Genomic DNA, 14,685 nt, shown 5'->3' with positions numbered 1-14,685 from the left:
CTTTTATCCCTTGCCCCCTTCCACCCTTCCCCCAAAGTCCCCAAAGTCCATTCTATCATTCTTATGCCTTTAGATTTTGCTTTTTTTAAAAAAATTTATTTCCATAGGTTTCTGGGGAACAGGTGGTATTTAGTTATATGAGTGAGTTCTTCAGTGATGATTTGTGAGATTGTGGTGCACCCATCACCCGAGCAGTACACACTGAACCCAATATGTAGTATTTTATCCCTTACCCCCCTCCCGCCCTTTCCTCTGAGTCTCCAAAGTCCATTGTATCGTTCTTATGCCTTTGCATCCTCATAGCTTAGCTCCCACTTATGAGTGAGAACATATGATGTTTGGTTTTCCATTCCTGAGTTACTTCACTTAGAATAATAGTCTCCAGTCCCATCCAGGTTGCTGTGAATGCCATTAATTCATTCATTTTTATGGCTGAGAAATATTCTGTTGTGTATATATATCACAATGTCTTTATCCCCTCATTGACTGATAGGCATTTGGGCTGGTTTCTTATTTTTTTCAGTTGTGAATTGTGTTACCATAAACATGCTTGTGCAAGTATCTTTTTCATATAATGACTTCTTTTCCTCTGGGTAGATACCCAGTAGTAGGATTGCTGGATCAAATGGTAATTCTGCTTTTATTTCTTTAAGGAATCTCCACACTGTTTTCCATAGTGGTTTTACTAGTTTACATTCCTACCAGCAGTGTAGAAGTGTTCCCTTTTAACCACATCTATGCCAACATCTATTACTTTTTGATTTTTTTATTGTGGTCATTCTTGCAGGACTAAGGTGGTATCGCATTGTGGTTTTGATTTACATTTCCCTGATCATTAGTGATGTTTGAGCATTTTTTTCATGTATTCGTTGGCCATTTGAATATCTTCTTTTGAGAATTGTCTATTCATGACCTTAGCCCACTTTTTGATGGGATTGTTTGTTTTTTTCTTGTTGATTTGAGTTGCTTCTAGATTCTGGATATTAGTCCTTTGTCAGATGCATAGATTGTGAAGATTTTCTCCCACTGTTTGGGTTGTCTGTTTATTCTGCTGACTCTTCCTTTTGCTGTGCAGAAGCTCTTTAGTTTAATTAAGCCCCACCTATTTATCTTTGTTTTTGTTGCATTTGCTTTTGGGTTCTTGGTCATGAAGTCTTTGCCTAAGCCAGTGTCTAGAAGGGTTTTTCTGATGTTATCTTCTAGAATTTTTATAGTTTCAGGTCTTAGATTTAAGTCCTTGATCCATCTTGATTTGATTTTTGTATAAGGTGAGAGATGAGGATCCGGTTTCATTCTCCTACAAGTGGCTTGCCAATTATCCCAGCACCATTTGTTGAATAGAGTGTCCTTTTCTCACTTTATGTTTTTGTTGGCTTTGTCTAAGATCAGTTGGCTGTAAGTATTTGAGTTTATTTCTGGGTTCTCTATTCTGTTCCATTGGTCTATGTGCCTATTTTTATACCAGTACCATGCTGTTTTGGTGACTGTGGCCTTACAGTATAGTTTGAACTTGTAATGTGATGCCCCCAGATTTGTTTTTTGTTTTTGTTTTTGTTTTTTGCTTAGTCTTGCTTTGGCTATGCGTGCTCTTTTTTTGGTTGCATATGAATTTTAGGATTGTTTTTTCTAGTTTTGTGAAGAATGATGGTGGTATTTTAATGGGAATTAAATGGAAGCACATCCCATGCTCATAGATGAGTAGAATTAATATTGTGAAAATGACCATACTGCTAAAAGCAATCTACAGATTTTGCATTTTTAACAAGCTCCAAAGTGATGTCAGTGCTGCTGGCATGAGAACTACACTTTGAATGGAAGGCATTAGAATTTGTTTATTAGAATCTCCTGGGGAGCTTTTAAAATAAAATTGATGCAGAGCTGTACCCAACAAATTAAATTAGAAATCTTCTTTGGTGATTCTTGTGTGCAACTTGGTTAGGAGCCTTGACAAAATGGCATTCTTTCTACCATAGGGAGTCAGTAACAAACTTTCACCTATGTCTCCCTTACAGCCATCCCATAGTTTAGGTTATAACTGAAAACCCCCAAATTATGATCAGGATCTCTTGTGATAACCAGGAGAAGAAACTATAATGCTTTAAATACACTCTTTTTGAATATTCTCTTACACATTTCAACCCTTTAGTCCTGGCTAAGAATCGGAATACAGAAGAAAGGGGAACCTGGAGTGATTATGATAATAGCTAAAATCTGTTGAACAATTACAATGTGCCATGCATTGTTCAAAACATTTTACATGCATTATCTTATTTTACCCTCACATTTTACCCTGTGGGGTAGGTACTGTAATTTTCTCCATATTATAGAATGAACAAAGCGTATAGAGAGGAGAAATGACTTGTTCAAAATCACACAGCTAGTAAGTGGTCCAGTTGGGATTTGAAGCTAGACAGTGAGACTCCAGGGTCCCAGAGAAGCTAGAAGTGAGACTCCAGGGTCCCAGTACCTGCATCCTGTAGTCTATAGTCTGTTTCTTCCAGACCTTCTGCCACAAATCCCTAACTGATCTTCTATCCTTGGGGAGTGGAGCTGGATGCCACCCAAATCTTCAAGACCCTTTTATTAGTCTCCTAAAACATACCCAAGCCTACTAAGAGTATTTCTGTATCCTCATGACACACTCTTGTCTTGCTTTCCAGGGCTCTGTTGATGTTAGAGGCTCCTCTGAGCTATCTTATTCTGATTGCTTGAGCTGAAAGAGAAAGACCCAAGAAGCACATTTTTAAACCCCACTTTTTCTCTCTGAATGCTCTGGCCTCTTGGACCTGAGTTTTCTTGTGTCCTTAATCCTCATCTGAGTTCCTCTCCTCTCCTCGAAGATGGATATAGAAAAAACTTAATGTTAGACTGAAATTGAGCAGGGTGTTTAACCAACTGACCATGTGCTTAACCTCTGTTACCCCTTTTTGTTTTTAATAGTGATTGAGTTTCATTGAAGCTTGCAGCAATTTTAGTGCCTTAAAAATTCTTTGTTAACATAATGCCTTTAAAATGCTAAGTGTCAGGAAAGCCTATTTTAAATTTATCAATGGCACCCTTAGTCTTAATATGCTTAAGCATACATTACTTTTGAGGGGAGAATTAATCTTTTATCACATGTACCATAGATGCTGTTGGTTTCATTATTTTAGGAAAATGTTCTTATGATTGTTTTAGCATTAATGCTACTCACATACTTCTTTTTTCCAATATCTGTTCAGCATAGATAAGGAAGATACAAAAAGAGTCACCCATGCTAAAGCTAATGCCAAAGAGATGTAAGTTGCTATTGTTTGAAAAACTAACAAAGATGTTAAATTTGTCGATTTCATCTTGACTGTGAAGAAATTGAATCTGAAATTAAGCATATGATAGAGAATATTTGGACTTTCTTTTATAAGCTACATCTTTGGGAAACCATGAAGAAAATTTAAGCACAATTACAATAAGATAATTTTGTAAATGGAAATTTTCTGGAGGTGGGGGAGACCAAAAAGGAATTTTATTCTGCCATACATTTAAAGCAGGGCTGCTTAGAAATACAAAACACTGTCAGTGTAACTTCTTTGAAGCACTGGGGGCCTCAAGTTTTCACATGCTTAAGAGTCACTTGGGGGCTTGTTGAAAATACAGTTCCTTGGGCCCCACTCCTTTCAGCTCTGAGTTTTTAATATAATAAAACTTGAGATTGTAATACTCAAGGTATTAGTCATGGTTCTCCACAGAAAAAGAACCATTAGGAGATTGTCTGTATGTCTGTCTGTATATCTTTCTAGAGATTGTTGTAAGGAATTGGCTTACATGATTATGGAGACTGAGAAGTTCCAAGATCTCCATTTGGCAATCTAGAGTCCCAGGAGAGCCAGGGGTATAGTCTCAGTCCAAGTCTGAAGGCCTGAGAAGTACAAAAACTAATGGTGTAAATTCTAGTCCAAGTTTAAAGACCTGAGAACTGGGAGAGCCAATGGTGAAAGTTCCAGTGCAAGTCTGAATCAAAGGCAGGAGAAGACTGATCTCCTACTTGGAAGATAGTCAGGCAGAGAGAGCACCAATTCTCCCTTACACTGACTTTTTGTTCTATTCAGGCCTTTGACAGACTAGATGAAGTTTCTCTCCATTGAAGAAGGCAACCTGCTTCACTCAGTCTACTGATTGAGCTGTTAATATCATTCAGAAACTTTCTCACAGGAATACCCAGAATAATGTTTAACCAAATATTTGGGCACCCCATGTCATAGTCAAGTTGATATAGAAAATTAACTATGGTACAGATCAAAGTTGAGTCACTGGTGTAAAAATGTGCCTCCTCCCACTTCTTTAAAAAAAGACTTCATAAGACACATGAACTATATCAGAAAATAAAGCCACTAGTACAATGATATTTTAAAAAATCATATATTAAAATGATACAAATATATCCCTTGTCTAAAAATAAAATAAAGTAGAAGTAAAAGGTATGATGGAGTACATGGAAAGAAGGAAAAAAATTCATTTATTTATTTCAATATTTTCTACTAAGTGCCAGAGATTATTCTAGGTGCCGATGGGGAACTAAGTGGTTTTCTGGGTCATAGGACTTTTCAGTGCTAAGACTGAAACTGTCCGAGGCAAATCAGAATGGTTGGTTATTCTAGGGGAGAGGGAGGGAAGAGTTATTTTGAGAGGGGAAGACTGACAAACTAATATGTGAGTAAGTGTGTAATGTGATCAGTAGTGATAAGTGTTATGAAGAAAATCAAAGTGTGGTGAGATACGGAGAGGGACTAGGAGAGTTATTAAGGAGCCATGCAATTAGTTTTGATTACCTAAGGAATGAAGTAAGACAGAAAAGAGAAATGAGCTGAGGACTGAGATGAGGTAGACTCAACCAAGTGACCAAGAGCCAACAGTAAGGAAGGAGGAAAGCCATGATAGTTGATACAAGAAGGAAATGAATTACTTGTTTCCGGAAGAATCATCAGTTGTGTCAGATGCTGCTGAAATGCTGGGATAATTGAGATTGACCATTTAATTGATAGGATGGTGACAATGAATGAGAGGGACAAAAACTTGATTACTATGAGATCAAGAGAGAGTGGAAAATGTGTGTATTAGCTTGCTAGGGCTGTTAGAACAAAGTACCACAAACTGAGTAGCTTAAACAATAGAAATTTATGGTGTCACAGTTCTAGAGCCTGGAAGTCCAAGATCAAAGTGTTGGCAGGGCCATGTTTCTTCTAAAGTGCTAGGAAAGGATCTGTTCCAGGCCTCTCGCCTAACTTCTGGCACTCTTTTTGGCAATCTGGTGTGCCTTGGCTTGTGCAGCATAACTCCAGTCTTCACATGGCATTCTCCCTGTGTGTGCGTCTCTGCTCCACCAGTTATGTTGAATTGGGAGCCCACTCCACTCCAGTACAACTTCATCCTAAATTAACTATTTACTTCACTATTGGAAATAGCTGCCCCATTTCCAAATAAGATCACATTCTGAGGTAGTGAGGGTTAAGATTTCAAAATATGAATCTTAAGGAGACATAATTCAACCCGTAAAAATGTAGTATATCCATACAATGGAATATTTTTCAGCCTTGAAAAGTAAGGAAATTCCAACACATATTACAACATGGATGAACCTTGAAAACATTATGCTAAGTGAAAGAAGCCAGTCATAAATGGTCACAAATTGTGTAGTTCTTTTTATATAAAGTGTTCAGAATAGGAAAATCCAGATTGCCAGGCTTGGAGGTAGTGGGAAATAGGGGAATGACCGTTAATGGGCATGGGGTCTTTGGGGGGTGGTGAACATGTTCTGGAATTAGATATCGGTAATGGTGCATAACCTTGCGAATATACTGAACTGTACTCTTTGAAAGGGTGAATTTTATGGTATGTGAATTAAATGTCAATAAAAAAATATATATTGGTTGGGTGTGATTGCTTACCCCTGTAATCCCAGCACTTTGGGAGGCCAAGGAGGCTGGATCACTTAAGGTCAGCAGTTTGAGACCAGCCTGGCCAACATGGTGAAACCCCGTCTCCACTAAAAATATAAAACAAAACAAAACAACAACAACAAAAAACCCCAAAAAAACTAGCTGGGCCTGGTGATACATGCCTGTAGTCCCAGCTACTTGGGAGGCTGAGGCAGGAGAATCAGTTGAACCTGGGAGGCGGAGGTTGCAGTGAGTTGAGATTGTGCCACTGCACTCCATCCTGGGCAACACAGTGAGTCTCTGTCAAAACAAAATGAAACAAAAAACCCCAAAACAAACCAACCATATGTGTGTGTGTGTGTGTGTGTGTGTATGTGTGTGTATATATATACATATACATATACGTATATATATACACACAGAGGGAGGGGAGAAGGTAAAGAATTGGAGGTAGCCAGTGTCAACATCTCTGAAGAAGTATAAAAACATGGGATGGTAAGAAGTGGATGTAGGGTCAAGAGACGACTTTTAAAAATACAGGAATATTATAGCATGTTTGTATGCTGATTCAAATGATCTAACAGGGCAGGAAATAGTAATGATGCAAGGTGGGGCTGAGAGGATTTTCAGGAGCCAAATCCTTGAGTTCACTGGACTATTACCTTGAATAACTTCATCCATGTCTTTTCCCTAGGTGACAGATCAGTCAGTGAAAGCATTTGCTGAACACTGTCCTGAGCTTCAATATGTAGGCTTCATGGGTTGTTCAGTCACTTCTAAAGGAGTCATTCACCTAACTAAGGTAGGTACTATGGATGCTTTTCCTTGGTATTTTTGAGTATCATACAGGTGATGAGCCCTAAATTGTTTAATTTACTTGAATAAGGGACAGTCAGACCATTATAGAAGTCTACTAGTGTTTGATAAAAGTTAAAATGAGTTGAAGAAAGCAATACCAAACTTATCCTTTCCGAAATGGAATACTCATTTAAACAAGAAGCTTTTTGCTTTTTCATTGCTAATGGCTATGAAATATATATCAAAGAAATATATATGAAAAGAATCATTTAAATGTTAATGTATTGTGCTTAGAAGATATTTTGATTGAATTTTAAGTGCTCATATATCACTAGATCCTATGAGTATTTGGCTTTAAAAAGTGAATATGGTCAGTGCATATTATCAAGCTGAATATGTAAGGTGAAAAGAGAGGTGAATTTATGACAAAAATTTACATTGTGGCTCAGAGAGTTCAATAATATAACAATTATATGAAATTTCATATTTTTAGAAATGATCAAACTGCCAGTTCTTTAGTAATCTCTCACTGATGTGTCATCTCTACTGCGATGTGTCATCTCTACTGTGATGTGTCATCTCCACTGCTTTCCAGAGCTTTAAAATAATTAAAAGCCAATTCTTACATTTGTGTAATGGAAAAACTGGCTACTATAAAATTTACCTATGTGTTATCTGAAATTTGTTACTGTATAAATTTCAATTCTATCCTATAGTACTTAGGAAAATGAATGTGATTCTTGCCTTTTCCGACTTATTATAGCTGAGCAACCTTTTCCTTCAACCTTCCTTCATTTCACAACTATTAGAAAGTTGCTGTATTGGCAACACAATGATGAAAAAAACCAGGTAAGATCCCAGGTCTCTTTCGGTTTGATGTCTTCAGATCTCTTTGAGCTTACAGTTTAATGGGAAATAATGTCTTTCTTTACTCCCTAGGAAAAGAGCAAATGTTTATGAGTTACCTAGGACTATGGTAGGATCACACAGTGAATAGGACCCTGGGCGCCATTATAACCTCAGATTGGATTATTGGGTCTATCACTTAGCTAAGTGGGAAAATTATTTTTTAGGGTATTAAATAAGGTAATATATATAAGGTACTTGATTCAGAATAGAGACCACAGTAAATGTTAAGTAAATGTTAGCTATTAATATTAAAACAGAAGTGGGCCAGGCACAAAGGATCACCCCTGTAATCCCAGCACTTTGGGAGGTCGAGGCAGGTGGATCACTTGAGGCCAGGAGTCTGAGATCAGCCTGGCCAATGTGGTGAAACTCCATCTCTACTAAAAGACAAAAATTAGCTGGGCGTGGTGGTGTGGTGGCTGTAATCCCAGCTACTTGGGAGGCTGAGATGGGAGAATTGCTTAAACCTGGGAGGCGGAGGTTGCAGTGAGCCGAGATTGCGCCACTGCACTCCAGCCTGGGCGACAGATGAGACTCCGTCTCAAAAAAAAAAAAAAAAAAAAGATGCCATAGTATCTAAATTGCTAGAAAATTAGTACAAAGTTTGATTTTAAGAAATCAAATCACTATTCTAGTCTAGTGTATCTGAAAGAGAGCCTGTGGTTGTACTATGTCTTAAAGGACTGATTAGCCTTAATTTTATTGTGAGGATCAGTGCCTAAAGCTAGAGGAGAGGATAGGCCTGTTATTCTCAATTATTGCTCTATCAGAACATCTTAGTGTAACCAAGACCATATGTAACCATAATTTTTAATTCATTTCCTATAACCTTGGCCTGAACATCTTGGTAGATGAATGTTTTTCTAGTCACATCTAATGCTGTTTATGGTGTAGAGTAAAAATGCCTTTGGTTGAACAGATTGTGCACAACAAGTGTTGTGATGGCCATATGTGGGCTTTTTATGATTACTTGAAATTGTACTCATTAAAGACAAAACAAGACTTATTAGATCGGTAAGTGCTTCCCTGAGCATTTTGAGATGGCCAAAAATTATGGTACACTGGTACTTAAAAGATCACAATTATTCTCTGTGATAAAACACAGCTACAGCAAATGTCTGCATTGGAAAGCTCAATTTGCTGAAATGGTTCTTCTGAAGATTTTAGGCAAGGATTGCTGGTTTGGTCTGTCAACAACCAGAATCCATTGGACTCATATTACAGTTAGTCCACAAAGTTTTGAGGAACATCTTTTTTCTTCAACAGAGCCTTTTCTTTGATGAGAAAACTGGTGTGTACAACTAAGCATTGAATGTTGCTTAGTTTTCTGGATTCAAGTAAAGGCAAAAGAGGACATTTTATACATGCATCGGTTCTGCAAAGCTATTTTAATTGGTTTATCTCTTGAAAACCAAGGGTAGACTCAGTTTTTAATAAAATTAATGCTTTTTATTTTATGATATTTGCATTCTGGCAGTGTTTTCATACTGGTTACTAAGACATTCACAAAAATGTTTGTAATCATATAACACCCCTTAAAAAGTTGTGTTTTCCTTATCATCATAGTACATAATAAATAATCAAGAAGATGTGAGATATAGAGTGTTGAGAGTTATCAGCCTAAATATGTTTTTACATGATTTAGAAAATCTTTTTAACACATGATGTCACTAAATCCCTGGCTTTCTAAGTTTGCTAAGAGAGGCAAGGAGCATAAAATCTCTGTACCTTAGTTTCCTGTCTTGAAATTATGTGCCTGTATTAGATGATCTGTCTTCAGATCTGCAATTTCTTGCACCCTGAAGAATCTATGAATTTAGAAATTATTGGCCTAGAAGGGACTGTTAGGGGCTCTCAAGGAAACTAAGAAATATCAAGTCTAATTTAGTAGATTAGAAGGGAAAATTGGGGATTTGGGACATCTTGATTTTTAAATCAAGGGCAAGAAAACAGAGGATTGGGAATAGATGGAAGGACATTGATATCCTCTTGTGGTCTCTTTGATTTAATTTTATTTTGATTTTCTCAGGCTTGACTGGATTCCCGTTTACTTTGTAATATTTACTGATGACATGCCATTATTACTTAGATTCTGCTAATATCAAGCAATATTGGGATAAGAAGCCTTTCTAAGCTGCTATGACTGTGTAAATGAGAGTCCAGAATAACCAGACTGAATGCACACAGGTTGATAAGATAAAGTCAGATTTATGGGACTGTTTGGAAACTTAGAGGTCTATATTTAGGAAGCAAAGATAAGAATTTTTGAGGTCTAGATTTAACAGTTAAGAGTATTAGTTACTTGTATGTGGCAGAATTGGGTCTACTCTAACACAAGTGTGTTCTTTTCATTGTAGTGTACCTGTTATATAAATATAAAATCTGTATATCTTGCTCTCTCTCCCATTTTTAAAAACAAGTTCAGCAAATGCAAATATATAGTTACCTTCAGTGTTTACACTGTGGGACCTGCATGCCATTTGCCACTGAAGAGACTAGAAGGAACATGTCGAAGGACCCAAAAGCCAACGTGAAATGGCTCCTACTGACTTAGGCTGGGATATTTTGAGCATTGAAAAGGAAGATTCTGCAATGAATTAAAAGAAATAAAATATATAAAAATGGGTTTATAATGATATAAGCAAAACGAAACTGGACTTCTTCCAGCTTAGGTGACGTAACAGGGGCCAAATTTACTCTTTTCTGAAACAACTTTAAAAAAACAAAATATAGGAAACAATGGTTTTTAAGACACTGGATATCAGGCAACCAAGGATAATGATCCCTATGATATGGGAAACAGGCAGGAGGAGCTCTGTGATTGTCTCAGTGTAGTGCATTGAAAGAGTTTCCAGACTGCAGCACGGCGGGGGCGGGGTGGGGGTGGGGACGTGGCGAGTAACTCAGGTAACACACAGCAGACTGTCTGAGTTGACAAAACAGAACAGAAAGGCCAGGGAGACCAAAACAGTCAGATTTCAGAGGACTGAATGCTGGAGTGGAGAGAACTGCATAGAAGAATCCCAGGGATTTGTGGATGACCCTCCTTATGCATTCAATCCTAAATAACCCATGAGTAAAGATAAAATCAAAAGAGAAATTAGAAAGCATTTTGAAATGAATGAAAATGAAAACACAGTGTATCAGATATAGTGTGATGCTACTGAAGTACTACTTAGATAAAAATAATGAAACAAATACCAATATGAGAAAAAAGAAAGATTTCAAATCATGACTTCAACTTCCATTTTATGAAATTTGAGAAAGAAGAGCAAATTAAATCCAAAGTAAGCAAAAAAAAAAAAAAAGGAAATAGTAAAGATCAAAGAGGAAATCAATGAAATGGAAAGCAAAAAGAAGAGAGGAAATTAATGAAACCAAAAGCTAGTGATTTGATAAGATAGATAAAATTGATAAATCTCTAGTCACACTGATCAAAAAAAAAAGTTGCCAATGTTATAGCTCAGAGGGTTGAGAAAACTACAGATACTACAGGCATTAAAAGGATAACAAGGGTATATTATGAACATCTTTTTTTTTTTAATTTTAATTTTTGAGATAGAGTTTCAATCTTGTTGCCCAGGCTGGAGTGTAATGGGATCTTGGCTCACTGCAACCTCCACCTCTCGGGTTCAAGCAATTCTCCTGCCTCAGCCTCCCAAATATCTGGGACTACAGGCACCCGCCACCACACCTGGCTAATTTTTTGTATTTTTAATAGAGACAGGGTTTCACCATGTTAGCCAGGCTGGTTTCGAACTCCTGACCTCAGGTGATCCACCCATGTCTGCCTCTCAAAGTGCTGAGATTACAAGCGTGAGCCACCACATCCAGTCAGTGAACATCTTTAGGCCTATCAATTCAACAATTTAGATGAAATGGAAAATTTATTTGAAAGACACTAACTACCAAAGCTCATTTAAGAAGAAATAGATAACTTGAATACCCCTGTATTTCTTAAAGAAATTGCATCTGTAGTTAAAAATTTTCCACCAATACTCCCATCCCAGATACCTTCACTGTTGAATTTTGCCAAATATTTAAGAAAGAAATAATACCAATTCAACACAAGTCTTCTAGAAAAGAGACTATTATTACCCACATTAAAAAAACTTGATAAAGACACTCTAAGTGAAGAAAATTGAACATCACTATCTTTCATGAATATAGATTCAAAAATTGTAAACAAAAGTTTGGAAAATCATGTCTAACAGTATTTTAAAAGGATAGTTATGTCATGACCTAATGAGAGTTTATCCCAGAAAAGCAAAGTTGATTAGGCACTCAAAATAAATCAAAGCTAGGAAATCAATACACAAAAATCCATTGTATCTGTATAGCAGAGGAAACAAGAGTGAAAAGACAACCTATGGAATGGAAGAAAGTATTTCCGAACCATATATCTGATAAGGAGTTGCTATCCAAAATATATAAGGAACTTGACTCAATAGTAAGAAAACAAATAACCTGATTGAAAACTGGGCAAAGTACCCAAATAGACATTTTTCAAAAAGAGACATACATGTGGCCAGCAAGTATATGAAAAAAAATGCTCAGTGTCACTAATCATCAGAGAAATGCAAATTAAAACCACAATGAGATATCACCTTACACTTGTCAGAATGGCTATTATTAAAAAGGGGAAAGATAACAAGTTTTGGTGAGGATGCAGGAAAAGGGGAGCTCTTGAACATTGTTGGTAGAAATGTAAATTAGTATAGCCATTGTAGAACACAGTATGGAAGTGACTCAAAAAAATTAAAAATAGAACTGCCATATGAGCCAGCAATAGTACTGCTGGGTATATATCCAAAGGATATAAAATCATTATGTTGAAGAGATGTCTGCACTCTTACTTTCATTGCAGCACTATTCACAGTAGCCAAAGTTGATATGGAATGTACATTAAAGGATAAATGGATAAAGAAAATGTAGGCCAGGCGTGGTGGCTCACGCCTGTAATCTCAGCACTTTGGGAGGTCGAGGCGAGCGGATCACGAGGTCAGGAGAGTGAGACCATCCTGGCTAACGTGGTGAAACCCTGTCTCTACTAAAAAAATACAAAAAAATTAGATGGGCATGGTAGCAGGCGTCTATAGTCCCAGCTGCTCGGGAGGCTGAGGCAGGAGAATGCTGTGAACCCAGGAGGTGGAGCTTGCAGTGGCCACTGCACTCCAGCCTAGGCGACAGAGTGAGACTCTGTCTCAAAAAAAAAAAAAAGAAAAAAAAAAAAGAAAATATGGTATATACACACAATCGAATACTATTCAGCCTTAAAAAGAAGGAAATTTCTGTCATTTGCAACAACATGGATAAACCTGGAGGGAGATTATGTTAAGTAAAATAAGCCAGGCACAGAAAGACAAATACTGCATGATCTTCTTACATGTGGAATCTAACAAAGTCAGACTCATAGAATCAGATTAGAATGGTGGTTACCAGATGCTGAAGGGAGGGAAGGGATTGAGGAGGCGCTGGTTGAAGAGTACAAAATTTCAGTTAGGCAGGAAGAGTAAGCTCAAGAGATCTATAGTACATCATAGACTATAGACTATAGACTGTAGTACATATAATACATAGTACATATAGTACATATTTACTATAGTAAGTAACTATATTGTATACTTGAAAATTGCTGAGAGAATAAATTTTAAGTGGTCGACCACAAATAATATAATATTGAAACAATGTTGAAATGGAAAGCAAAAAGAAGAGAGGAAATTAATGAAACCAAAAACTAGCGATTTGATAAGATAGATAAAATTGATAAATCTCTAGTCACACTGAACAAAAAAAAAAAGTTACCAGTGTTACAGCTCAGAGGGTTGACAAAACTACAGATACTACAGGTATTAAAAGGATGACAAGAGTATATATGTTTCAATATAATATCGAAACAAACTTTTGTTGTCTGAGATAATGCTGGGAGTTCTTGTCCTACCTCCAAGACTATTAAGGAGCATGGACACAAAGGTGAGGTTAGAGCGAAAGTTTAATAAGCAAAAGAAGAAAGCTCTCTGCCAGCAGAGAGGGGGTCCGGAATGGGAGTATCCACTATAGGGCTGGGGTCCAGGGTTTTTATGGACTGGGAAGGGGAAGGAATGTGCTTAGTCTGTGGGCTGTCTTGGTGAATGCGTGACTCAGCTTGGCCTGAGACCAATCAGGGGCTGAGGTGATGATTTATAGAGGCCAGACTTACAGTCCAAATAAAGGGAAGTAGGGTGCCCACTGGAACCCACCAGAGCCCACTGTGCCCATGCCCACAAAAGGAGAAGAAACTTTTCCTGGGATCCCACTGACTATACAAAGGACAAAGGCATTTCTGTGCCTGGCCTTGTTCCCTTATCTGAGTTAGCTGGAGGTTTGTGCAAGTTTTTATCCAAATGAGCTGGAGGTTTTTCTACCTGTGCAGCCATGGGCATGTCTCTAGGTACAACACCCTGTGCTAGTTCCCTTATTGGTACCTGCCGCTTGAATTTTTTCTCTGGCTGCTTTTTATGTTATGTGGGGATGAGGCACTGACCCATAGGCAGGGGCCTCTCTGGGACCCTTCCCTTGTTATCTACCTAAGGCAAGCTAACTAACTCCTTTCAGTATATGAGGTAAGGCATATATTAATTATCTTGATCTGGTCACTCCACAATGTATACTTATATCAAAACATCATGCTGTACACCATAAATACATACAAATTTTGTCAGTTAAAAAAATTAAAAAGAGTTTGAAAAGAAGCATTAAAAAGTTATATTTTTATATGCTGGCAATGAATAATCTGCAAATGAAATAAATAAAAACCTTTCATTTATACTATTATCAAAAATAATAAAACATTTATAAATACATTTAACCAAGGATATCAAGACTTGTACACTGAAACCCACAAAACATTACAGAAAGGAATTAAAGAAGACCTACATAATGAAAAGGCATCCACTATTCATCTTAAAATGCTTAATATTGTTAAGTTGGCAGTATTACCCAAAGCACTTTATAGAGTCAATGGAATCGCTATAAAAATCTCAGCAGCTTTTTTTAATGGAAAATCTGATATTGAAATTATTATTGA

The 14,685-nt window shown here is 37.1% G+C and overlaps 1 protein-coding gene across 3 annotated transcripts in view; it reads left to right on the top strand.

Moving 5' to 3' along the window:
* The window catches only part of FBXL17 (F-box and leucine rich repeat protein 17), a 526,839-nt gene that overhangs the window by 151,734 nt on the left and 360,420 nt on the right, over positions 1–14,685 (top strand). For all 3 annotated transcript variants that reach the window (XM_063665111.1, XM_054487207.2, XM_063665112.1), the window contains one exon: positions 6,607–6,714. In XM_063665111.1, the coding sequence (XP_063521181.1) occupies positions 6,607–6,714 (108 nt within the window). The remainder of the gene's footprint in view (positions 1–6,606; positions 6,715–14,685) is intronic.

The sequence above is a fragment of the Pongo pygmaeus genome, chromosome 4 (genome assembly GCF_028885625.2).
Source record: "Pongo pygmaeus isolate AG05252 chromosome 4, NHGRI_mPonPyg2-v2.0_pri, whole genome shotgun sequence".
NCBI classification, from domain to species: domain Eukaryota; kingdom Metazoa; phylum Chordata; class Mammalia; order Primates; family Hominidae; genus Pongo; species Pongo pygmaeus.
Note: the sequence above shows the minus strand (reverse complement) of the source record. Positions and strands in the feature narration are given on the sequence as shown.